The following is a 26,425-nucleotide window of genomic DNA, read 5'->3' as shown; positions in this document are numbered from 1 at the left end:
TCAACACTAGCGCCACCGCAGTGGTTAATTCCAGAAAGGTCTGCTTGTACAACTCTTCCACACACGCCATACACGTGTGTTTTGTTTACATCGTGAGAATGTTTAGAAATGGAAACGAACCTAGATGTCCGAAGTCTCCTTGCCAAATGCAAGGGTTTCTGCAAACAACAGGAAATACTCGAAAATATTCAGGTAGCAGATCTTACAAAAAAATATCGTAACGGAGAGCGCCTGTGCCTAAAAAACACTACCCCCACACTCTTTCAGAAAAAGAAAGCATCTGTCATGTTTGCTTTCCTCTTAAATGAACTCTGTTTTCAGGAGCTGCTAAATGTTCTCAACGAAGGCCGAAATGTCGACGAACCTGATGTAGGTCGACGGCTAGTACAATTGATGTGGGACATTGTCAAGTGCGAGGTACTCACATTCTACCTGTCTCATTGAACATCAAAAGACACTTGTACCTTTACGCAGGGATTTTTCCAGCACCCCCCCCCCCCCCCCCCCCCCAATGGACTTCAACATCTCCAAAATAGCTGCCAAAAAGGTCGGAAAAGCGGACTGATACATATGTCACCCCTCCCAGATACGAAAAATCCCTGCCACATACGAGTAAATTGTCGCATAGGAATATTGCTTGCATCGTGCTGAAGCGACCTTATGTTAAGAGAAAACAGCGTTTTCATATTTTTCTTCCCCTTTACACACAGAGTGACATCGCAGGAGACGTCGTCAGCTTCAACAAGACCCGACAATCTGCCATCAGCAATACTCACGTAATCATTTTCGTTGTGCGCATCTTATCAGGAACTTTCGCACCACACATCAGTGCCGCAATTTTTCAAACATTCCTCTGTACTCCTCTACAAAACCACCTCGACATCAACGACGTACTGAACATTACACGAAGGGAACCATTATCAGTATCACGCCCATCCATTCACCATCTCAACCTCACCACCAATGCACTCGTTAAAGGAGCCAACCTTAGTTTCCTTATCAGCCCAAACACTGAAGGCAAATCTCTCATACTGGAACTGTTAGATGTGGTTGTGAAGCTGTGCTCAGACTTGAGCATTCCCCGTTTCCAAGCAACTATGGGACTCCTGACATGGCTGGACGCGGTAGAACGTCTCTTCAAAGAAGGTCTCCGAATCTCAAACGAGTGCAAGTTTGTGCCAGAGACGAAGGAGGTGGACGAGATTATGATGGTTGTGACAGCCAACTGGGAATCCCCAGTGAACGGAGTGTCGGACTTGGTGAAGAAAATTTACGGCTTCCTGTTGAGGTTGCACGTGTTGGAAAGGCAAGCCTTTTCAGCAGCAATTTCTGCAGACCTACATGGATTTTTGCTAAAGAAGACAATGCGTATGCCTTGGACAGCGAAGCCAAAGTTTCAGAGCCTGGCGTGCCTTCTGCAGCATGTTGACTTCGATAAGGTAGGTTTTTTTTCATGAACTTCTTGACAGTTTTCATCGCTGTATTGTCAGTACAAGGTGACCAAGCTTCTATTGCATGGACTACTTTTGTAGGTTCAATACTGCAGTGTGTTTTGTTGGCTTATCCAAAACAATTCCTATAACAAACAAAGTGTACCAACTAGGGCACTACCTGGGCTTACCCCAAAGCCTGAGCCCTGCTCGCGGGTTGGTTGGGATAAAGCCTTCTTTTGACAGGCGGGGTTTGGTTTTGACATTGTGGACACGGGCCCATACAATGGTGTCCCTGGACCGGGCCCCAGCCTGTGCTGGTCAACTTTTATAGCTCACTACTGTGCAGTTGGTGGGCTGGGCCAGTTAGCATAGAACTATATTGGGCCCGGGCTGGTCCCAAGCCAGGAAGCTTCCTTTCTCGGGTTCAGACCGTTATGGAGACATCAGGCCGGACTCGGGGGTCCAGAGGAAGGCTGGGCATGGGCCTAAGAATGCGGCTCATGCAGTGGTCTAGTGCCAACTAACAATACAGTCTGGATAGCAGTAAATATATGATGCAGCTGACTTTTCCTCCACAATGCCACAGAAATGCCGCATATGTATTCCATTCTTTGCCTCTTGTTTTCCGCATATGTCCTGTGGAATGAGAATGAAGAAATTGGTCTCCTTTTCTCGTCTACTTATTTGACACAATGTATCTCCCTTTCCTAGTGCATAGCACTCGATCCAAAGCTACCGAAAGAAGTGATCGGTTGTCTTTCATCAACTCACCTGACATCAGTTGCCAGTGACGTCTACAGATCATCAATTGCAAAACGGTACGTACAGAATGCTGGTGGTTGCGCATTATTGAACCGAATCTTTAATATATTTTTGTTCCGTGCTACAGAAATAAAGAAGTAGAGAAAGACGCGTGGACGAAGCACTGGAAAGACGTGATTGCCGATGCCATGTCAAGTGACAACAGGTACGACGCTAAAATCCTACTGCAGACTTTGTGGTGTCTTTCTGCTTGCACTGCCGCTTGGTTGTCTTAACCGACCTTATACCTATTTTGGCCGCTCTAGAGTGCAGCGTCATAATCTGACAACCCACATCCTCCCGTGGACTTTGCAAAATGTGTCAAACAGTTTTGCGGACCTCTGTGCGACGCTGAAGGAAGACAAGAAACTGAAACTGACACCTTTGGTGACCTTGTCTCGGATTGCCAAACAGGCAGGGATACCTCTGTCCACGTCGCAGGTGCATTTTAAAAAATCTTTTTCATGTTTATTTCTTTTCCTGCTGTATATTTTCCCCCTTGTTTAGTAAGCTCTCATATCGTGTTGAAGTCACATATAGATAGAGCCTGAAGTTTTAGGGTTTAACCCGATTCTTCCCTGAATTTGCACCCCGAATTAAAGGTTGCCTCTTTAGGGGGAAACCCGATTTTTACCCAGCAAATTGCCCTCACTGAAACGTCTGTAGCAATGCACACTAGCTTGTATAGCAGGAAACACAAATTACATCACCGTTTGTACCAAACCAGTGCAGTTTGTTAGAGTAATAGAGCCCGATTTCTCCCCAAATTTAACGTATTGGAAGTTTTTCGACCCGAATTCACATGAATTTAGACCACATTTTTATTCCCCCGATTTTTACCTCCCGAATTTAGAAAAAAATATTTCCTGAAAACTTCAGGCTCTATATATAGAGAGTATTGTAAAGTTGAATGCTGCAACATGCCAGCATGTGAATCATGTAATGTGTAATGCTCTTCAGGGAAAGAATCTGGTTCAGAACTGTCTTCATCACAAATCGACCGAAGTTCGCGCTGAAGTCTTTGGCCTCCTCTGTTCATGTCACGCAAAATCACGTACGTCTCTCTTCTTAACTGTTGCAGAGCCTGATCTTGTACAACTTCATCACCGTGCTCACAAACATTTTTGTGTTTCATTGTTGTCGCCACAGAGCTGCCTACTGCTGAAGAATTCGAGAGCATCACGAAGTTCCTTCCAGATAACCTTAATGTTGACGATGCGTGGTTCCGCACAGAAGTAACAATCCACATGGAAAATTTTATAATCCGCCTTCGTGACCGTGCGTTGACAGAATTTTCACGCACCAGAGGTCAGGGCACAGGAAACATCGAGACCAATGAAACTTTTGCGAAAATTGTAGGTAAGCATCGCTGTGCCATTTGTCTCCTACTCTCCTGTCACTTAGTGTGCCAACACGTTGCCTCTTGCAAACTTTAAATGTAGAGCCTGAAGTTCTAGGCTTTCACCCGATTCTTCTCCGAATTTGCACACTGAAATGAAGGTTGCCGCCTTAGGGTGAACAGATTTTTAATCGGCAAATTGCCCTCACTGAGACATCTGTAGGAATGCTCATGGACTGGCAGCATGGACTGACATGACATGGCAGCAAATGCAGTTGCATCAAACCACCAAACCAGTACAGTTAGCTTGAGTAACTGAGCCCAATTTCTCACCCAAATTCGCATGCATTTAGCGTGCATGTTTATTTACCCGATTTTTACCTCCTGAATTTAGAAAAAAATATTTCCCCAAAACTTAAGGCTCTATTTAAAGGTACAGCAGACTGATAAGGGGGTGATATTTGTAGGTTTTATTGAGTGGCTCGTGAGCTTGTGCATTCAAAGCCTGTATCCTGGAGCTGGGTATCAGCGAATGATCACGTGTATCACGATACTTGAAATAGTGTTTGGTACTTTCTCAAATGATCCGAAGGGAAAGAGGAAGATGATCCAACGAAAAGGTAAATACAACTTGTATCAGATTGCACTATTGTAAAAACCGTAACATCCCTCTTGTAGATGACCTGGGAATCATGTTGAACTATCTGTGGGAAACTCGCACCAGGCTCGACCCCACTTCAGGAGAAACGCGTCAATCCATAATGCAGTGCATTTTTCACGGGGCAGACGACGTGAGTCCCATTGCACTTTCCTTGTCAGCAGTCGCGAATGCAACTTAATATATCTTGCTTCGAAGGTACGACAAGTTACATTTAAAATTCTTTCAACGTGCATTGTAACGCACGCAAGCTACGCCACCAAGCTGTTAGACCTCGCTAAAGAGTACATGTCAAGTCCTAAGCCACATGATACTGCTGTTGGGGCAACACTGATGCATCTGTACCTCATTCAGTAAGAGTTTTATACGACAGCGGACAACGATAAACGAAGCAATTTCTCGCATACTTCCTCATGGTTGTCCTCCGTCATTACAGCGTGAAAGATGACAGTAAGAAACTGGAAGGTGGTATGATCACACTTTTTGACACCATCTACAAAGAGAGTGAAAGTGTCCAGAATAATTTTGTTGAAGCTGCTCAGAATTCTCCAGCTCATGGTAATGAAGCTCCTCTACCATTGCATGCTTTCAGGGCGACAGTTTGCGTTAAGCATTGTCGTCTGCTTACAGGGGCTGTCCTCGCATTGGCCACATGTTTCTCTGATGTGACCATACTCAAGGCTCTACAAGCTGCCGGCCATCTTGACACCCATGTACTAAATGCTGTGGAACTTGCCAGGCATCTCATTAACCATGCTCTAAAGGTCATGAGACTTGAGGACAGCATGCCAAGTAGTAGTAAGTGCCGTTCAGCATTTTGGAACTGCAATGCATCGCATAAAATTGCGAGCAGCAAAGTAATTTTTTTTTATTTTTTTTTTATGCAGGTATAAATGACTCAACTAACAATGTCCCCACATCTGAAATAATGGCAGCACCGTCTTTCGAGGACACAAACCGTGCCTTTCTGGAGCTTGTAAACGCGTGGGAAAGCGTGCACCGCCAGCTAAGTGATTACGAACAGCAAATTCTGCTAGAAAAGATGAGCTCCTGTAGTTGGCTCTGCATCAAGGTATCTGCTTTCAGGAAACCTGTAACCACTGTTACAGAGAAAACATGCTGCTATTGTGTTTTCTGGTTTATATCCCAGGTGAAAAATGTCAAAGTGGTTTCAAGTGGAAATCCTTTCGTAAGCCACTTGGGATTGCAGACATTTTTCACCAGGGATGTGCTGGTCTCATCATGAAAGACACCCCCTGCAAGAGCGGAGAAGTCGCACTTTGAAGATAAGTGTTTATAGCAGATAGTCATGTCCGAGGCGAAATTTACAAAGTTATGTTACAGTCAGAAACATGAGTTACCTTCAGAAGTGGGGAATAACACATTACAAAGTAGTGCGTAACGTAACGTTATTACATTTTTACTAACTAATGCGTAACAGCATTATGCGTTACTGCGTATTTGGGAACATTGCTTCACTGTCTAAACTTGAAAGATTGAGCTGAGGACCGTGCCAGCAGAATCCGTGAAAATCCCCGAATTTTTCTATTCGTCTTTAACAATGACAAGGTCACGTCTGCGTCAACAAAGAACGCAAAAGAAGGATTATTGACCTACGCTTGTTGAGATGTCACCTTTATTAACCACTTTTATTTTTCTCTCCCTCTGGTATTTTTTGGACGAATGGGGTGAAAGCGACAGAAAAATAGCCTTTACCCCTTGAACAAGTGACAAAGTACCAAAGGATTGGCTGTTTGGATTTGTGCTGTGTGAGATAAAAGGTCACGTCACTGCAAAGGACGTCCTCTCAGCCAAACAGGCGAAGGTCACAAATTAATATTTTAAACACCATCTACTTCTGTGTTGTAATAAATCCTACCTGTAAGGTTGTGTTCATGTGACCGTTGTTTGTGCCTAACATTGCTTGTATTGGTTTGCGGAATGCCCTTATGTGAGTCAACCAAAATGTGGTACATATTATAGGGATTCCTGGTGAAGTAATGCAAAAGTAATGCCATTACTTACCAGAAGTAAAAGCGTTATAGTAACGGGTTACCTACTACCCCCACACTAACGAATAACGTATCGCATTACCTTTTGAAAAAGTAGTGAGTAACAGTAGTGCACTACAAAATAAAGGTAACTTCCCCACCTCTGGTTACCTTGTAGCCTTGCTAAAAAAATATATACCCACTGCACTGGTCTGCCTTGGGCACGAAAGCAGTGCCTAGGTCAAATTGCTGTGGTGCATGCCCTATTTATCTGTACGCATGTCACAGGGGTCCGAATTCCACGTTGAACGTACAGATTTGCACACCACTTTTACCATATTTACTCACATATTGCATGCACTGGCGTATTGAACACACCCCTAACTTGAGTGCTGAAATGCGGCAACTTTTTTGTTCCCCACACATTAAAATGTGCGTCCTATACAAGGGGCGGATCCAGGGGGACCAGTTGGGCAATCGCCCCCCACCCAAAAAAAAAACACACACACGCGTCAGTTTCTACATGGAATTTCCCTCTCTCTCCCCTCCCCCACTATGCGCTCCGACAAAGAAACTGCCCCCACCCCACCCCACCCCAAACCGAGGGTCTGCATCTGCCCCTGTCCTATAAGTGAGTAAATACGGTACTTACTGTAACACTCAGTTATTTTGCTTCCGTAGAATTCATGCAAACTGCTTGAGGAAGTGACACGGGCATGGTCTGAAGATAACGGAGTAAGCATCTCGCTGTCCTCCGAAACGATAAAACAAATTGACGCAAAGTTTGTGGACGTCTTGTTCGAGTGCCGTCACAGGGTAAGGTTCAGCGTCTTCGAAAACGGCTGCTTGGGCGTTGCACGTAGCTATCGGGTTTGTTACAGGGTGCCATCGAAAGCTGTTACGAATCGTACCGCGCTTTCTGTCGTCTAATTGCGCTCTCCGAGGACGCGGAAATTGCAGGACTGCCGTTCGAGAACCTGAGAAGGGTGCGCAGATTTTTCCACGGATGTTTCTTTCTCTTCTAATTATTGCATTTGCAGCTGCTATTGCAAGTTGTAAGAAAGACGAAGTCTGCATCTGTCACACGACGGTCAGCTGGGTTGCCGCTGTTGAAACGTGCCCTAGTGGAGAGCAAGCCAGATAACTCTCAAGTAAGAAAATCCCGCTGGACTGTGGTCATCGGAAGACCGGTCGTTTACAAGCTTTGTGGCTCCAAGCACAGTGGTACTTAAACAAAAACAAGTAACACAACAAAGTGAACAGGACAAACTGGACAGGTTCTGTCCCGTCCACTTCGTTATGTTACCTGCCTTATTCTTAGAGCCTGAAGTTTTAGGGTTCTGCCCTATTCTTCTCCGAATTTACACCCCGAATTAAAGGTTGCCTCTTTAGGGTGAAACCCGATTTTTACCCGGCAGATTGCCCTCACTGGGGTGTCTGTAGGAATGCACTAACTTACTTGTTTGGCAGCAAATGTAGCTACATCGCCGTTTGTACCAAACCACTACAGTTAGTTTGAGCAACTGAGCCCAATTTCTCCCCAAATTTAGCATACTGAAGGTTTTTTCACCCAAATTCGCATGAATTTAGTGCACATGGTTACTGTAAACGTATTTTTATTCACAATGTATTAAATTGTGCGACCCATAAAAAATAGTAAACTTGAAAAATTGTACTCGCGAACATAGCTTGACGTTTATCGTGCGGAAGGAAACAGCTGTGGAATCGTGGAATTAAATACTCGCAAATTGCTTCGCGAATGACTGAGTGTGCGATTCACGAAAATTAATACATCGCGAATAAAAATATGTTTACAGTATTTACCCTCCAAATTTAGAAAAAAATATTTCCCGTAAACTTCAGGCTTTTTAAAAAAATCATTGGGTCGCTTTCACTCTTCCTTTAAGAATTTTTCGTACTTTAGAAAATGAATTTGCCTTATATGATGACAATACAGTTCCTAATGCCATGCTTTGCTCTATCCTTGTTTTGTTCATCACTATCTGTTTCACCAACTAGATTGATCTCTCACTTTTCAACAGCACTCACTTCTAGCGTATGCGGTCGATGAACTAGAGAAGGCTGCTAGATCTCCTCTGTCAGAAATGACAGGCCTTGACCAAGAGGTGGACCTAATTCAGGCTGAAGCATTGCACATCCTGTGCAGTCTAGTCGGAGCAGCATCACTCTCTTCCGCGATGCTCCCTCATCTTGGTCGCATTCTTCGGCTGACTGTCGACATGCTCAGTGCACCACGATGGGTGATAGTCAACGCAGCACATCAACTTTATGGTAAAAGCTGCCTCTGTTATGTTCAGGCTTGATCATAATGACCCCCATTATAATGACAACCACAGCATGACCCAGTTCTGTTGGTTTGTCACACTGTGCAATGCTGCACAGTGCACGCTTGCTCGCGGCAGTCGCGCATTCCAGCTTTTGACTGCTAAATTCATTTGCTAAATTCATTTACTAGCATTGAGTACGTGTACTCTCACACTGGTGCCAGAGAATGATTTTCATATGCAGCAGGCAGCTCAATATACTTATGGCCCTGTGTTTTAGGGTACCCCCCCCCCCCCCACATACACACACTCCCAGATTTACATCATTGTCACTTAAGGGTAAACCCCCAAAACCCCTAAACTAACTTTGCAAAGTGCAAACTCAGCTGCCAGGAATATCATTACAGGACACCATGTTTAGCATCTCATGTTCATGAAAAATGCAAGAAGCACTGCTGTTTTTTTTTTTTTTTTCCACCTGAGAATCTGCTTTTCCACCCAATATTGCCCGATTTTACCCTGCTTTACAGACCCAGAAATAACACCTGATTTTAAAAACACAGAACCCGAAAGCACAGGGCCCTAAATATACTCATATAACAACAACAACAACTCATATATAGAACACAACTGTTCCAGCATAAAACAGTGTTCTATACTCACATTTCATAAAGATGTATACTGATTCAAGCACCTGTGCAATAACAACTGAAGTCAACAGACTGTAAACTATAAAGCGTGGTTATATAACTTCGTATTCACATAAGTGATTTCCCCATAGTATGTTTTAGTCGAAGAAACAGCAAAAAAATGCTAATTGGGGGAAGGTTTCACTACGTGTTATATTGAGCATTTGCACTGTGATAGTGGGAGTAGTGTACTGTGCACTTAGCAGACGACAACGTTTATTCCTGTCGTCTGCTACGGAATATCTTGTGGACGCTCCGCAAGGATATCCCACACGGTTGGCAGCGCACAAAAATACATAATGTTGAGTGGTGGTAGAGTATTATGGGGAATGTCCCTTGTGTGAATACACAGTAATACTGACAAGCAGTGCTTGACAAATTTTACAACAGCATCTTAAATGCAGGTGCTGTGATGCCGAGGTTGTTGGGGCAGAAAAAAACCAAAGAAATCGTCGGCCACAACACCATGACGGCTGCTGAACTGTTCTCCCGTTACCCGGACCTTTGTGTCCAATTCCTGTCTTGCCTTACGGAGGACAAGTTATGTGGCCGAAAGGACACCATGTTTGTGCTGGATTTTCTTTCTCGGCTCACTCCCACTGCCTTCACGTCGAAAGAACAAGAGTCAGTACATACAGCACATGTTTCAGTGCAGTGTTAGTAGACCTTGTGTTTTGGGGTAAATACACTCTTAAAAATGAACTTCACCGCATAGAACACTCCTATAGGCACACCTTCATCCCGAGTGGCATCGTTCTTTCCGCTGATTTGCTGAAAATGCGGGGTGTACGCCATATTTGTGGCATTACGGAGTTCATAATCGCCACGAAAATGGCGTACACCCCTGTTTTCATCAAATCAAGGGAGAGAATGTGGTCATTCGAGATGATGTTTAGCTAGGAATGTGCTATGCTGTGAAGCTCTGTCTTTAGGGTGTAGGGTAAAATTTGCCAACATCGGGTGGAAAATAAATAAGTAGTCGAACCTCGATACCAAAATTCCCGGGGATCGCAATTTCTTTAATTGTACGGAATATTTCGTACAATTAAAGAAATTGCGAATTGGAATGTTCCGAAATTGATGAAACTAGAACAGATTTATGCCGCCATTTGTGAAGAGGAAAGCAACTAAACCTGAACCCTAAAACACAAGGCTCAAAGCATAACTTGTAGCAGACCGAAATCTTTATGTCAAGCTTCATTTATTCCAGTTATCTGAATCCCTTCTTGAAGTGTCTCGACAATCATCTCACCTGCGATAGCTGGGCACAGCGTCTGCTAGCAGCAAAGTGCTATCGGTTGCTTTGTACGCCAAGCTGTTCTCAACTGAGGCGCCTCTTGGACGCTCTAACAGGAGAAGACCACTGCTCAACGAACCGCATGCAGGCTGGTCTACATCTTGCAAATCTCCTGCTACGGGACAATCCACACTTGTAAGGGAACCAGTCTTTGCTGTTCACGAATAGCTCTGTTCATGTGCTGCATTTGTAGGGTCTGACTTTCCTGGGTTAAACCCACTTCCTTCTGATTATTCCCCCCAAATTGGTGTCAGACCAGTTCGAGTTAAACCCCATTTCTCTCCAATTTTCAACCATATATTACATTGTATCACATATCACGTACGCTGTTTAGTAGAAATCCGAATGCACGTCTCATGAAAATGTTCGAGTGCAACAATAAACTATGTGAAGCAAGTTCTGATGTTACGGGTTATAGAGTTTGTGACTATAATTTGCGAGAAACGTATGTTTGACCACTAAATGCAATTTTAACTGCGGGCCGCTTTCTGGATGGAAAGTAAAATGAGAAACCTGATAACTCTCGATTGTATCAATAGCGACCGATTCAACCCGAAATCCAGGTTTAAATGTAACACCTAATTTCTTCCCCCAAATCCAGGAATCACATCTAACTCTAAGAAGTCAGACCCTGTGCATTCATGTGAGCCACTGACAGGCAGGCAGAGACAGATTCAAGATTTTTCTGGACGGGGGGGACCTGGCCTGGGACAGCATGCTATGTACCTATCTATATATACCCGAGTTCAGTTAAAGCACTACGTGACGACAGAAATTGAGAGGGAGGGTCAGGGCATCCAGACCCCCCCCCTAGATTAACCTGACAGGTCTCTCTGCCGTAATGATAAGTCACACATTATGTACTTGTATCAGAGTAATTTTAGAAGCCTTGATAACATAACTTTTGATACTGTTTTGGACAACCTCACACTCAATGAGCATGTCCAGCATGTGAACATACAATGAAGAAAATGCATTCACGGACCGGTTCATGGTTCATGGAAAAGATTTTCTCTGTGCACTACTGGTTTACTCAGCTTCAGTATGTTAGTGTGTGCTAATTATGTCCTATCAATATTGACATTAAGACAACACCAGAAAAAATTTAATCTGTGTAAGAAACTTATACCTCATTGTTTTCTGGGAATTTTTCTTAGTGACATCAAAGTTTTGTTCCAGTGTGGTGTTGATTGCAGTGGGGGACAAAGAACTGCTCGAAACTCTAGCAATTATTTTTTCTTTTTTTGTCAACAGTTCTATGTGATTTTATATTGAGTGCACTGCTGTTCATTGCGAGGCTATGATTATGCTTGTGTCTAATTAATTAATTACACAGTTGATTGGTTAATCCTTTCTAGTTTAATAACTAGAAAGGATTCTAGATGGAAAATGCGTGATCGGAGAAACATGAGACTTTGTGGGGCAGTCTCTAGTAGAGTCAAAGTACTTTTACTTCCTGTTAACAGGGCCACAGATCTTGGCAGCATTTACGAGGGCCTCCTGACATCGCGTTTTGCCTGGATGCTGTCAAAGGGTTACTACTTGGTCTGCGTAGAGTTCCTGGAGTTCCTCGAACGCATTTTGCCCCAACGAGAGTCCCAGTGGAGGCACCTTCTGTATGAAAACTTTCTGGAAGACAAAACACACCAACCAAACCAGACCAAACAACACTTAAAAGCTTTTGAGGTAAAAAGAATATGTCTCGGGATATAACATTTTTCATACTTTGTTATTTACATAATTACATTTATATTTATTAATTATATATCTGTATCTGTTAACGTAGCTGCCTGGAAGGTCGATGTGGAAGGTAGCCCATACCAAGTGGCTCCTGAAAAGCAATGGAGGCTGGTTGCAGACAAACTTTCTCCGCATTCTAGCTGCTGCTGAACATGATCAAGATGTCATGGAAGGCATTTTGGAGAACTTGACGGAGGAAATTGGGAAATCTTGGTTATGCTTTTCTACACATATGTTGCAGCAGGTGGCGGTAAGTTAGAGCTGTAAAGCAGTCAGATAATCTGAGCACTGCAAAATAGTATTCAATATATGCAATAAAATATAAAACAAATGTTGATAGTACTACAGGATGGAAACAATGTAGATGACTTGGTATCAGCAAAGCTACTGATGGTACTAGAAACATCATCCCTTGTCATACATTTTTAGTGTAATGCCCTTTGGATATTTGCTACTAAAATATGTGCCTCATTTCCAGGTCACGTTGGTTCACTATTGCAGCAAGAGAGAGACATATCGTACCTTAAAAATCCGAGCACTAGGGGTGCTAGAGACATTATTTGAAATGGAAGGTGTTGTTGAAGAGACCCTCTTGAGTGATTGCTGCAAACTGAGCAAGGATCATGCAACTAAGGAAGTACCAGGAGGAACTACAGTGCAGGCGTTGTCTCTGCTGCTTTGGGCTGTCTGCATAAAGCATATGATCAGCATGCCTTACAAAATGTATGCTTGGAACCCACTGAACAAATATCACTTCTAGTACATATTAGAGCCACGACCTACTATATTATAGCGACCATGTCATAGGCACCCCTTCCCAGCGCCGCATTTAGAAGCTAGCGGTGGCGCTACTCATCGGCCTGGCTATTGCTTACTCAATTTCTGCAATACTTTGTACTTCAGCGTACCTTAGTATTTTTGCACAAGCGGTGGATGTCCCACAGGAGATGCTTTTTCCTAAAGTTGATTATCATCATCATACCACGCGTTTTCATAGGAGTTTTTTGCTGTCGTCTGCTACGGTAGTCGTACGTCCACTTCTGCACGTTCAAAATTCAAATTTTCATTGTCCAATCATGATGTAAACGTATCAGGCCGATGAGTAGCCGCCCTAGCGGATTGTGCGGATGGGCTCCTCATAGGGGTTGCCGATTATGACATGGTCGTTATAATCTGGTAGGTCGTGATTAGAGCACAGCACCGGCCGTCTTGGGCCCGGCCCGAGCCCGGCCTTCCTTTGATATACCCGCCTGAGCCCGGCCTGACGGCTCCATACCTGGCCCGGCCCAGGCCCGAAGAATTTCTAGGTTTACCGGCCCAGGCCTGGCCCGGCCCGAGCCCGAGAAATTTATAGGCTCCACGGCCCGGCCCAGTGTAGCAGGCTGTAAAAGTTGACCGTGGATAACTAACATTGGGGTAACACAGGCTCGAGCCCGACCTAGGCCCGGCCCGTGCAGTGTTCTAGTACATATCACACACCAGTCGTCACATAATAGTCATACTTCCACTTGTCCTCCAGGGAATCGGCGGAAGTTCTTGATGAGCTCCACCAGTGGTCGTCGATTGTAAGCTGCTTCTGTCAGTGGAAGGTTGATGAAGTTTTCCGACTGAATGCGGCACGTTCTCTCAAAACAGTAGGACACCCCTTGCTCGGATGCATTGCGGAATATAACCCACTGCCAACTAAAATAATCTACAGGTGAATCCACAGTCTAAAAAGTTGTCCTTTGCAGTATATGCATGTCCTGGTGTTAATGCATAAGAGTTCCTTTCAGTCTGTTCAGCAGCATTCTGTCACTCTTACAAGATGAAAATGAGGAGGCACGGAAACATGTAGCAGACATGTTTGGTATTGCTACAGAGGACGGACATGTAAGCATTGTTCTTCCCAAGAACTTCATGCTGTCTCCAGGAAACTATTTGCAGTTGGTAGGGGCCACAGCTCACTGTAGGCCAAACAAACTGATTCCCTGGTTACATGCCAGGGCTTCTAAATGGCTCGTAAAATTCAAATAATCAAAGGCATCCTGTGACGATTATTGAAAAAAAAAAAAAAAAAAAAAATCAGGTTTTCTCTGTATTTTTTGTATATCTTTTGTGCATTTCTTTTCTTCGTGCTTTTCTACCCCCTTTTGTTGCTAAATTAAATTATTTTTTGATGTGGAATTTTTTTTTAAACCTCAACTTGAACAGTAAAACACTGTCTTTATGCAGGCTGCATTTTGAGACAAATATTTTTCAATTTTTGTAGAGACTATTTATAGGTATTGCGCATTTTGATGTAGGTCCTTACATGGTTCTTTTTTCTGCATTTTTTTTTTCAGTTAATACCGGTCCAGCCTAACATAGCAATTAAGGTACGTATCGGGCTTTGCACAGTTTTCTTATAATAATAAATGGTCGAGACTAATGACAGGTCTTTGATGACACTTACACAAACTGTAGGAGCTCTTCAAGTGGCTCCTCTCTACATGTAAAGGACGTTCAGACCTGGTGATGTTTTTGACGGACCAGCTAAAATCTGAAAACCCGACAGACGTCGAAGTGATGCGCCTGTCTCGTCCAAAGTAAGGGCGTGTTACTGGGATCTGTGCAGCATCAGTTCATAAACACGTTTTGTGTTCCAGCAGCAACGGTTTGTTTGAACAAGAAGACGCAAACTTCTACGCGGAACCCCTAGTCATAGTCGCTTTAGTAAAAGAATATGTGCGGGTAAGCACGTACAGTGTCGAAGTGATTCACACTCGTGTGTTTTCGTGCAGGCTAGTTTACATAACTTCAAATTACAATCTCTTCAGATATCCATCAGTGAAGTGGCAGACGACGACAAGGACGCACTTTGTCGACACTATGCGTACGAAGGACTTAACGTTCTGAATGAAGCCGAAAAAACATTGGTCCTTCTGAAAGCAAGACAGGACGATCTTGCTAGCCTCGGTAATAGGCATAGTTAGCCTGTGTAATCGACATGGGATTGCTTATAATACACTGTTTACAGAAGGACAAATGCTTGGCGAGAACAGGCTACACCTACCACTGAGTATGCTTCATGCGCGAATGTGCACATGCCTTCTTGTGCTGAAAGCAGCTGAAAACAAGGATGCCCAGGTCATGAAAGTTGTCACAGGATTGGAGTCGCAAAGAATGAAATTGTTAGAAGTGTGGGCGCCGCAGCTTCCATTGGAGGTAAGGAAAATATCAATAGATGACTTTACAGCTGGGTCGATACAGAAAAGGAAAAAAATAATAATTTGGACATTTTTTTTTTTTGCACATGAAATGCTCTGTTAGCAGTACACGTATTTCTCACAAAACCTATGGTTTGTTTCTGGTTTTAGCATATATTTGTTTCTTTTTTGTAACCTCACATTTTACAACATTTTGGCATTGTTACATGGCAAATATTGCATTATTTGTATGCTGGAGGATAGTGGAGTCCACATTAGTATAAACCAGCACAAAAATGACGCCTGGATCTTCTCAAAACTTATTTGATTCATCAGTTTATAGCTCAATTAATTCATCAAGCCAGTGGTTCTCAGCTTGCATTATTCAAAGGAACCTTCCACTACACAATGGTAGACACAACTGCGTAGGAGTGGGTAAGGCAAGCTAGGTGGCGTAGAAGTAGCGAATTATTGATTTTTATTTTATTATTATATTATTTGATCATTTATTTTAAGGCTGGATTTCCAATTGATCCAACTGGTGATGACGATAGCTGCCGGCTCTACTCTCTACCACAAGCGTCAACCGCGACGTTGGACTATCTGTTTGCCAGTCCCTATGCCAACGATGAGCTGTCTGGCACAGTGAGATACCAATGCAGGTCTTGGTACGCACTCAGGTTTAACTCACGAGAGATGTACAGTATCATGTTCGCAGAACCTCAGGACAAGGTTTGAGGAGCCCCAGTTGAGAACCACTCCATCAAGCAATTACAGTAGATGCTCATTAATGCAAGCTCCTGGGGACCAAGGATGTTTGTTTGAATTATCAGGATCTCATCTAAGTACGTGTGAAATGACAAAATGGGGTTTTAATATAGCGGTAGTTATACCATATATACAAAGTTATTTTCTAGACATTTGTCATTTCATTCACATCTCATCGGCATTATATACTTCACCAGGCAGCAGGGGCTCGAGTCGTGTCAGTTGCCAGCTGTTGACAGCGGTGTGGTCTGGTCTACCTCCGCTGCTCCGTCTGAAATGCCAAACTGTGCCGCTCTTCGAGCCTTCGTATTCGTATTCGAGCCTTCGTATTGAGCCGCCCGAGCACTTAAAGGGGCACAAACAGGTAGATGAACATTCTCCAGTCATTATGCTCAATGAAAGAACGTAGCTCACGATATCCAAATACGAAATTATTTTGCTTCTAGCGAGCTTCTTTAAAACAAAACAATGCCATTCAAAGAGCATAATCCGCATGAGCCTCTCCTTATCCTTGGAACCGGGTCACGTCACCATATTCCAACATATAGCGACGCCGAATTCTAGGCGCTGGAGGTGGGGGAGATTTCGCTCTCCTAGCCAATGACGGACCCCACTGAGACAAGCAGTAGCTCGCAAGGGAACCGGTTTTGGGGACATCGCGGTGACCTCGCGGAGCAATACAGCACTGGAAACATAACGCGCACATGAAATAGAATATTGAGGCTTTCTGGTACGGTTTGAACTGGCTATCTTGGAGTTGACAAGTGGTAATATGTTTAGATTTGACCTCACTTCTCGAGATTACAACAAAATTAGCGTACAAGCGTCTCGCATTCTAAACGGCTGGTGATGCGCGACGTCAAAGGGACATGCAGTAGATATTCGGTTGGTTTTGAGCCATTATTTACTGTTTTACGAGAACAATTTTTTTTTAAGTGTTAACCATCGGCAACGTATCACGATGCATTAAAAAAAAAGTGCACCTCGTATACCTGCTTATTGCCCCTTTAAGTCTTCTTAGCTCAAAATGTACTGAGAGTTCATCTTTCTTTGCGCACAGGATTGGAAGATCGGAGCTCCGTGCGCGTTTTAGCCACGAGAGCAGTGCATCTTGAAGTTGCGAATATGCCACTTCTCTCAGCCTCTTCCGATTCTGTGCGAATCTACTCGCCCTTTCCAGAATCGTTTCTTTGGCTTTTATGACCGTCGTATGTGTTCTCTTCGAGATGTTCTGTGTGATTGCTGCCACTGTTTTCTTCGCGCCTGCTTCCACTTGCTGGACGAGATCAAGCTTTTCCTTCAATGAGAGGGATTTGTATTTGCTTCACGATGCCATGTCGTAGGACCACAGCAAAGCTCCCCGCTCCGAACGTGCCACGATTGAACGTTTTGTTCAGCGGACGCTGGCAGCTTTTGCAAGGTACACATACCTTGGTGCTAACCGAAGGTGCTGTTTGAATTAGCGGGTTTTCCAATGCACTGAAAACATAGCGGGCCAAGCAAAAATGTGAAATTTATCTGAATGAACCGAAAATACGAATTGTCCAGGATTTATATACTGTATAAGTGTATATATGTATAACTGTATACTGTAGTTCGTGGGCTCAATAATTCGCGAATTTGTGAGGAGCCAGAATCTGGCAATTATTCGCGGAAGCTTAAATTCGCGCTACCGCAGTGCACCGACCCTCCATCAGGTGTCTTAGGGGCCTCCACATCGGACTTCTTGGAAAAAGTTAACGAAAGGTATCACAACTGGGCAATAACCCGTTGCATTTGTCTTCCTTTTGAGCCCTTCTGACTGAAAGGGCTGTGATTAGGGGGTCCTTACTCGGCTGGCATCTGGGTCATTGCACAATCATTGCCGGGTCATTGCGATGCACTTTGTAAGGAAACACAGTGCATGGAATAGCGTAAGAAACCGCATACATAAGTTGCCTCAGCGTTATGGGTTAACCTGATTACTTATTTCGTTTGCGTATTTTTCTGTCATTGGTTCGAATATTTTGCGGAACTTTAAATTTGGGAAAATAAGAATGCTCGCGAATAGTTCCTCGCAAAAATTACTACTTATACAGTACTTTGCAACATTACTACTTTGCACCAGAAACAACCATTACATGCCATGCCTGAGAGGCTGTGAATGTTGACTCTACGTTAATGTTTTGTCCTGCTAGTATGTTGCACAATGCTTGCATGTTGGTAGAAAGTGGAATCAAAAGGTATCTTCTGAAACGAGCACAATCATTATAAGAGTGACAAATTTCTCTGTAGAAGAAAAGGCTATTTATTTCCACTTTTCTTTTTATGAAAGAAGACACTTCCATTGCAAGGGAGTACTTATATGTTCATCCATGTTATAGAAATTTGCATGAGGTTCTGCACCGATGTCAGTAAATACTGCATAGAGGACATAAAAATGCACAGATGGGGGAATGTTAGAAATAACATATCCTTTGGAGCTCAAATACTTGCGAAAGCTCTTCACAATGCTCAGTACAGCTTTGGTACATTTCCCGAAGCACGAAGCGATAACGAATGGGCTCTTTCAAGATCATATATTATTATTATGCATAGAGAAATCTGAAACTCTGCTTTTCTACCCAAAATGCAAAAGGTATTTATATATCGTAAAAGGTGCAAATAAATTAGTAATCTACATGTGTACATATGCGCAAGTGCAGCAAGATTTGCCACGTTACAGATATAAAAATAGTAGCACTTCAGCTTGAATCACGTGCAGATGTAATTCGTAATGCACCTAGCTCCGTGCGGCCAAGAGTAAACACGCTATAGACAATGCGAGCTTGCTTTGTACCAGCACAGCAAACAAAGATTCGTTGCCAGGCTCCTCGATAAACCAAAGAATCGAAGCTTGTCTATCATTGGCTACCATAGTGTGTCCCTGCTGTACAATATGGATAGAAAATCTGTACAACTCTGACAACCCTCTCCTCTCCTTCTTGACACCTCTACTGCAGGGTACATCCACTCGATGTCTTGGGGTCAGACGATGATGGCGGCACATTCTTTTCGTGTACTGGAGGCAGGTCGCCCTCCGCCTTGGTGGCCGCTTTCTGAAATAGTACAGAAGTGCTCGTTTCTGTGCATTGACGTCTTTCCGAAGGAGAAATGTTGCACCGAACTTCACAATCTCTTAAGGGGCACTAAAGTGTAAAACTTTCTGTTAGCAGTATGAAAGATCTCGTCACCATGACAGTAACGCAAAATGGATGGGGTTCACCCGTTGCGCCGTTTGTAATTAAAACACGAAGAAAGGTGCCAATTCGGAGGTTCCTCTTTCTTTCCTCCGAATCGGCGAAAAACGTCAAGTGTACCGCATTTCTTTGTCCAATCAACGCCGTACGAGAGGAGCTTCGACTTGGCTGCGAAGCGTAGAGATAGTACACCTCGTCGAAACGCGTAATGTTGTTTTTGTAATAACATTTACAAAAAATGCGCTTTCCAAAGCTTAACAGACAAAGAATGATGACAAGCAAGAAATTTTCCTTCAGAGGTACATCTTGTACATTCCCATGAAGAGGTGTGTGCGTCCCTTTCCATTAAAAATATGTATTACGTATGTGGTGACTGAGGGCTTTCGCGGCTGTGACGATTCCAGCAGAGCTTTCGTCAAGTCAGCGCTTGCTCAAGATCTCCACGTGTGCTTAAGACTTCCAAAAGTTATGTGGTTTGCAAACATTAAGTGCTTCACAGTATTGATTGAACCTAAAATAAAGGTATGTCTTTCAGTTTTGCCTTTACGTCCTCTGAAGAAGGGAAGCTCTAATGTTCCGTCAAAAACCCGGCTCAATGCCAAGCTAAAATGACTGCCTAATAAACGAAGGAGAGGAAACTATGAAAAGCTATGCCTGGATACAAATGTTGGAAAACCAAAAACGTTCTAAGTATCTGAAACATATCAAATCGAAACATACTCATATTCCACAGGTTTATAGGTACATACCGAATTTGCTGGGTCTTGCACCTGCGATTGCACAAAGAATGCAGCATACACAATAGGTGTCCATTGCGGATCATGCGGTGGTAGCTGAAAGTCTTCCGGACTCACCAATCCGTACGTCGCCCTCAGTTCCAACTGCGGTGCATCTTTTGGTACCTTTTGGTGGAAACTAGCGAAAGGGTACAGAAGGGGACACCAGGCTGTTATTACATTGCTGCAACACCAGATTCGTGGAATTATCCAATATTAATTTTATATATTTGTTTGTTTATGAGATGCACGTAAGTGGGAAACATGATGCCATCGCAACTGAACATCGTTTTCTGCAAGGCAGCAGCCCTAACTGAAAGGAAGGGGGGGATTATTCATTTTAGTATGTTGACAAGAATAACGATGATACATACTGCATAATATGCGTGTGGACTTTGTACCACATCTGAGCCCCAATCTTGAATAACGAGCACATAACGAGCATTATTGTTATTTTTTAAATAGGCATGCTTTCTCACTATATGTTCTATAGAATGACAAAACAACCTTAGGAAACTACCATGTGGAAAATATTGCAATGTCCAAGTCCATATCTAGTTGTGGTAGTTAGATTTTGCCGTTACTACTAGGAGTGTGAGAATCCGAATATTTGAAGTAGAACCGAATTGGGGGGAATGGAAACAAAAAATCTCGAGTACTGAATCGAATATTCATGCTTATTTTACAATACGTGCCATTTGCGCAAAAAGTTTGCAGTGTGTAGCCCGTGGCTTTAGTGTAATCTTTCTGCCATTAACTGTCACAAGCGAGACATCAAAATCTTTTGTGGGAAGCCCCTACCCTTTAATTTCACGTGATAGTGTTTCTGGCTTTTCAGCTGAGTCTACACTTACTAGGGCAATTATCTTGATTTCAAAATTTGGTGCCATGCAGTGGCATGTTACACAGATGAGGCTGTAATAGTTTCTGATCATCCAGACGTCACTTGTGAAGCAAACAAAGTGGCATCCTGCCTCAGCTCTGCCATGAACATGCTTTAGTGTGTATGTCTTGCTCGGGGATGCTGCATGGCTGAGCCAGACATCAAATCAAATCAAATCAAATCAAATCAAATCAAAATTCTCAGCCGGCACTGCTGGAAGGCACCGGAAGGGAAGGACCAGCATGTGGAAGGGATGCTGCCCCCTTTTCAGGCAAAGTATACTGTACACATAATGGACTTGGGCTAATGTTATCTGTTAAACAACAACGGTCTGCCTGTGCTGTGTTATTCCTGTAGCCCCAGCGATTTTGTAAAGCAGGCTTCACCTCATGCAGGGGAGCATCAGGTGAAGCCCACTTTCGGAGTGGTGTCTTTCATATGCGTGGAATAGTCGAGTATTCGGAATAACTGAATATCAGATATTCGATTCGCGAATCGTATACTTCGAGTGATTGGTACTCGATTCGAACTCGAGAACTCTAATATTCGCACATCCTTAGTTACTTCAAACTTACTTCAAAAGCGGTAACTACATAGCTATACATACAAGTCATTTTCGTAGAAAAGTAACTTGTAATTTAGACATTACCCTACACTACGAGATGCCATGCAGGGTCTTACACAATGCTAAATTTAACTTCCTTGCTCCTTGAACACTTCACAAGTGACTCAGGACTGTGCAATTTTTCAGCATCCTATTACACGTGCACTCAAAATGTGGGGACACGATAGGGAGCAGCCGAAAAATGCCGGGGACACATTTATACGAATTACTAGTTAATTAACTAATTAATTACGCATCCACACTCACATGAATCCGTTCTCTCGCTCGCACTTCTCCAGTGTACGTTTCACGAGCGGAGCCAGTTTACGAAAGAACAGGTGTTGGTCCATCTTGGCAATGGTGCCCAGTCCTTTCATCGTGGAATACTGCTTGATGATTTGCTGGGCATCTCCGTAGCCTATCGAGGTCATTATTGCATACCAATGAGTTCACACACTGACACAATCTCCTAAAGCCTCACAAGGACTCACACTTATGACTTTCCTGAAGAGCCCTGATAGCATCACCACATTTTTCTTGGGCTAGCAGGTTCTCCCCGGCGTAGCAGTAAGCCTGAATCGGGAGAATAAATGTTTGACGTTGTGCATCTCATTTGCGACGTCTCCATAATTGGCTTACGTAGGATAAGTAGAAGACTGCCTTTAGGACGAGGAACTTGCGCCATCGACCAAATTTTGAAGCGTCGAGTCCAGCCAGAGAGTCGGCTAAAGAAAATAGATTACATGAGCTACTCTAAGTGGCACTACGAACTGAAAAAAAATTATATTTATTTTGTTTTGCATAGATCAGTTGTGCTCGAAGCCTCGGTACGCAAAATATAAATGCCTCAGCAAATGTTCGAAATAATCCGCAGAACTTGATAATTTGTGATTCTCCAAGCGTAGGTGACATCACCGGAAGCTCTGGTATATCTGTTTCCTAGCGACAGCATGATGTCTCCGCTCTCCTCCCCACGTTGCAAGGCTGCCAGCAGCTGTGGTGAGGAGATGGAAATCGACCTTCGAGGGCCAATATTGCCATTGCAATGACACAAATTGCGTAAGATTTTGAAGACAAGAGATTTCGTCTGTAACGAGATTTCGGCACTTTAATGTTTATGCAACACACAACAACGGTAACTTTGTCAAATGAAGTGCAGTTCTTCGCAGCTTCTGTTGCTACGGTTGAACTGCCAAATTTGTCAAGTTTTAATCAGCATAGTCGTCCATTTCAAAGACAAACTGACATGCTCCTCACCAGCAGAGGTGTACATCTTGGAAGTCTCGTGAGCTAGGGCTGATATCAGGCCCGGGGCATGCTTCATCTCGATCGCCCTGCCAATTGTGACTGACAAAAAGAACAGAAAGAAGAATGAGACATGTCTTTAAACGCACTCGTCTTAACACTACTGTATACTGTTGTGGGCACGCAAAGACAGGCTCACACTAAAGCACTGCACAGGCTGCATTCATAGGCCCGGCCAGGCTCAAGCCCGAGGAGTTTCTACGTCTCCTTGCCACGGGAAAGTTGACTGTGGGTAAGCAACAGTGCCGTCCCTCAGGTTGGAGCCCAATCTAGGCCCGTCTATGTACGGGATTTACCCGACTTTAAGCCTTTTGGGCGCCCGAGCCCATGCACTGTTCTAGCTCATACGGCACACGTGTCCGACATACCTTCCTGCGCTTCAGCTGTGCACTGGCTAATGTAAGCAGACGTCACGTGCAAATCCATGTCGGAGCCCGGTACAGGCTGCTCGCGTAACTGTCCCACGTACTTGTCCTTAAAAAGAGGAAATTTCATATTTTGAGAGCACAACGCTTAAATGTATGTGAGAACGTGTCTCGCAAAGGATTAGCATGTGTACGTGACCTTGTCTTTTCTTTTTTTTGCAGAAGGAATCTCCGTCAGCCATGATTTCCCTCGATCAACAAAGGATGTTTCCCGTGCTGTACCACAACTTACCTTCATAGACTGGAAGTACCCGGCGGCTTTACGCAAGCACGTGTGCACTTCCTTTGCCTCATCCATGTTGATGCTGCAAGGAATGTTGGCACAGTATGGCACAGCTCATTAACAATGATTGGTACATTATACAGTGCTGGACAAAAGTTTACGGAACACGCTCCGGCACATTCTTTCCTCAAAGTGTCGTGCTAGCAGCAAATGGGACTGTACGGAGTAACCCAGTCGCCTGTTTGCAAGTCTGTACGTTACCATTTGCTGCTTTGTGTCTCCGAGGAAGAAACACGCAGGGGCGTGTTCCGTAAACTTTTGTCCAGCACGGTACTGCACAGTGTATCAGCTCGTACAGCACTATGTGAAAAGAAAAATAACTTGTATGCTCACATGTAAAAATAAGGGTAATATAGTTGCACATGTCAAAAAGCACTTCACTAGCTGCAAATGAGCTACACAGAAAGTATTCAGTTCAGTGTAGATTAAACAGTGCAGCTTTTCTTCGATCCATAATCCCGTACTATGTGCTTTGCAAAAGATATTATAGTGAGAGAATATTAAAGCTAAGGAAAGATTAATATTTTCCCGGTTATTTAAAGAAAACAACTGAAAAGAAAATTTCATCCATGGTCAAGGGGGGAGCCCCATGGACTTTCACAAGAAGCAAAGCTAGCAAATAGCTTTATAATGTTTGTACAGTTTTTTTATTCATTGCAGAATTTTTATAGAAAAAAACTAGCAGAGCAAAACAGATGCTGTTTTAGCAGGTGGGTTATACGGCCAGGCGAACATCCTGTAGGACAGCGTATGCAACTATTGGATGACTAGTTAGCTAAAATTCATTAATTAACAGATTAATTAGATGTTTTCAACTTTAAGAAACACTATGAGTAAAACATGGTGAAACTTACTCTTCCTTGGATGCCACATGTGCAGCACGTTTCATGAACCAGATTCCAACATTCTGGCAAACTGAGATGAGCTCAAACACTGCATCAGACTGTACTCTGTAAGATAGGTAGTATTTCCATCAAGCTGTCTTTATCTGTGCATACTTCATCATTAAGCAAGACCCATTAAAAAATCATGCATGTTCAGAAACATGTGGGCTCCTTCATTACCTCATTAACTATACCTACAAAGGGGGTGTGCACCCCTTTATAGACACATGGTCTACGCGCGGTCGCCATCTGTGAAGTTTGCGTATTGAGAAGTGGGGGGGGGGGGGGGGGGGGGGGCATTTATCCCACCCTGAAATGGTACCTTTGGTATTGCATTTGGGAGAGGGAAACAAAGGGAAATCATCCTCTCCCATGTGAAGTACGTCCCCATAGAACTCCTCCCGAAATATTTATCTGGCTGCGCCGCTGTTTGCATGACTCCATTTTCTTCAAAAGTAAATGCTTGCCCATTATGTGGGATTTAGTTCAGTACCGAGAGTCCACTTTGATCTAACACGTGCTTGTTGAATACAATACAATTGGAGGCGGCATTTGCAAGCTGGTAGTGCCCGTAACTCGAGGAAACTCGGAGACTAGTAGTTACGTCACTGCTACCCGCAGCGATCACTGAACAAAGACTTACAGGGGAGAGTTTCCCAGCATGCTCTGTGTCCAGCGGAATCTAGTACTGTGTCGCAGTTTGCTTTCTCCACCCTTCTCGTCAGGAGCGATCAGCAGTCCGGATAGAAGTGACAGGTATCTCGTAAGTGCCGCTTCTATTGTGCTTGGTTCATGGGCAGCATCCGTGAGGAGCTCGAGAAGGTGATTCCTAGCCTGCCGCAGGTCACTGCAGAAAAAGCTCACATGTCAGGGCAGTGCTTTACCTTTTTTTCCTTCGGACAGATGTGTAGGGAAACATTTTCGATTTTATTGTTTTTTATGCATAATCAGTCGACAATAGGGGCAATTTTTTAAAGCATTCCTCCTTTGGGAAACTGATTTCTGGCTTATCCGACCTCTAAATTATACCAGACAATTTTCAACGAAGTGCTGTGTTGTTTTGTGCTTACAAACACCAGTGTAATTCATGCCGACGTCTCGCAGTTGTGAGGGGCGAACGGTTCAACATCTGGTGGTTGCTGTAAGGCAGATCTATAGACTGATAGTTCGCTAGGATTGTTATCGGCAGTTCCATTTGCGGGTAAACAATAGGAGAATGAAGATCGGACATATCTATGCAAGATCATGCAACATGAAAGTAATCAGCCATATGAAAGTAATGGCTCGTGTTGAACAGCGTTCGGCAAATTACAGTTTGTTTCACGCTGATCGAGGTACGCTGCACAATTTTGTAGGCATACACCGCTGTTTGATGTACACCTACGTTCCCAGGAAGCTGTGTCATTACGAGATTGTTACAGACCTGCACAGTTTCATCGCTTGACTGTCCATCGCTACCATCTTTAGATCGAAATTGACAAGTGCAGTAGCCTTTAAAGGATTTCGATGAAACCAGAATGCCATTACTGGTTTTCGCGATGAGCAAAGTTTCACGCGAAAAAAAAAATGGAAGTGAAACTAAGCGACATATGCGACATCTTTCGTCTGCTTCAGACGTTGCAAGAAAGGGTATGTAAGCTATGTAATACAAGTGAAGTCTATTCTTTTGTAAAGCTTGATCAGGTCATGCCAATACCATTAACAATTAAACGAAGAAGAATGCAATGAACAAAAATTCAACTGATTTTTTATTTTATTTTTATTTCCTAGAAATTTTCGTAGCGTCCTCTGGTGTTATTACAGGAGTATTCTTCTAATACTTTCTGTCTTATATTTAGGTTTCGTTTTGAATATTGCGAGATAGCCTTCAACTTGCTTT

General features: G+C 43.5%; 2 protein-coding genes across 5 annotated transcripts; one reads left to right on the top strand and one right to left on the bottom strand.

The window, feature by feature from the left end:
• Nucleotides 1-52: 52 nt before the first annotated feature.
• Nucleotides 53-24,700, top strand: LOC135396912 (uncharacterized). 4 transcript variants are annotated; one of them, XM_064628144.1, is made up of 32 exons: nucleotides 53-192; nucleotides 322-417; nucleotides 711-1,439; nucleotides 2,145-2,251; nucleotides 2,323-2,400; nucleotides 2,501-2,675; nucleotides 3,195-3,288; nucleotides 3,384-3,593; nucleotides 4,041-4,193; nucleotides 4,252-4,364; nucleotides 4,430-4,584; nucleotides 4,668-4,789; nucleotides 4,862-5,029; nucleotides 5,119-5,303; nucleotides 6,904-7,038; nucleotides 7,104-7,208; nucleotides 7,263-7,373; nucleotides 8,265-8,514; nucleotides 9,601-9,820; nucleotides 10,407-10,628; nucleotides 11,960-12,179; nucleotides 12,280-12,483; nucleotides 12,712-12,956; nucleotides 13,753-13,932; nucleotides 14,009-14,105; nucleotides 14,558-14,590; nucleotides 14,679-14,800; nucleotides 14,861-14,945; nucleotides 15,032-15,170; nucleotides 15,232-15,419; nucleotides 15,917-16,068; nucleotides 23,542-23,626. In XM_064628144.1, coding segments are annotated over exons 1-32 (5,178 nt in total). In that variant the 5' UTR covers nucleotides 53-108; the 3' UTR covers nucleotides 23,543-23,626. The 4 variants fall into 4 exon arrangements, with proteins under 4 accessions (XP_064484214.1, XP_064484215.1, XP_064484213.1 ...); XM_064628145.1 differs by lacking the exon at nucleotides 15,917-16,068 and having other exon boundaries at nucleotides 23,542-24,700; XM_064628143.1 differs by lacking the exon at nucleotides 23,542-23,626 and having other exon boundaries at nucleotides 14,864-14,945; nucleotides 15,917-17,112.
• On the bottom strand, nucleotides 18,416-26,141 carry LOC135396914 (BRO1 domain-containing protein BROX-like). Its single transcript, XM_064628146.1, has 11 exons — nucleotides 25,970-26,141; nucleotides 25,190-25,393; nucleotides 24,517-24,612; nucleotides 23,612-23,684; nucleotides 23,323-23,428; nucleotides 22,907-22,996; nucleotides 22,289-22,374; nucleotides 22,141-22,222; nucleotides 21,917-22,067; nucleotides 20,136-20,301; nucleotides 18,416-19,245 (listed from the first exon to the last, which is right to left on the bottom strand). Exons 1-11 carry the CDS (start codon nucleotides 26,068-26,070, stop codon nucleotides 19,141-19,143), a joined length of 1,260 nt encoding a protein of 419 aa, XP_064484216.1. The 5' UTR covers nucleotides 26,071-26,141; the 3' UTR covers nucleotides 18,416-19,140.
• Between the last annotated feature and the right edge of the window lie 284 nt (nucleotides 26,142-26,425).

Source organism: Ornithodoros turicata, chromosome 6, assembly GCF_037126465.1.
Source record: "Ornithodoros turicata isolate Travis chromosome 6, ASM3712646v1, whole genome shotgun sequence".
Taxonomy (NCBI): domain Eukaryota; kingdom Metazoa; phylum Arthropoda; class Arachnida; order Ixodida; family Argasidae; genus Ornithodoros; species Ornithodoros turicata.
Note: the sequence above shows the minus strand (reverse complement) of the source record. Positions and strands in the feature narration are given on the sequence as shown.

Coding starts and splice junctions, on each gene's coding strand:
- LOC135396912 (XM_064628142.1), top strand. CDS start 109: ATGGAAACGAACCTAGATGTCCGAAGTCTCCTTGCCAAATGCAAGGGT. Junction 418..710: donor GGGACATTGTCAAGTGCGAG/GTACTCACATTC, acceptor CTTTACACACAG/AGTGACATCGCAGGAGACGT. Junction 7,039..7,103: donor TGTTCGAGTGCCGTCACAGG/GTAAGGTTCAGC, acceptor GGTTTGTTACAG/GGTGCCATCGAAAGCTGTTA.
- LOC135396914 (XM_064628146.1), bottom strand. CDS start 26,070: ATGGCATTCTGGTTTCATCGAAATCCTTTAAAGGCTACTGCACTTGTC. Junction 24,613..25,189: donor ATGCTGGGAAACTCTCCCCT/GTAAGTCTTTGT, acceptor CCTATCTTACAG/AGTACAGTCTGATGCAGTGT. Junction 22,223..22,288: donor CAGTCTTCTACTTATCCTAC/GTAAGCCAATTA, acceptor CTCCCGATTCAG/GCTTACTGCTACGCCGGGGA.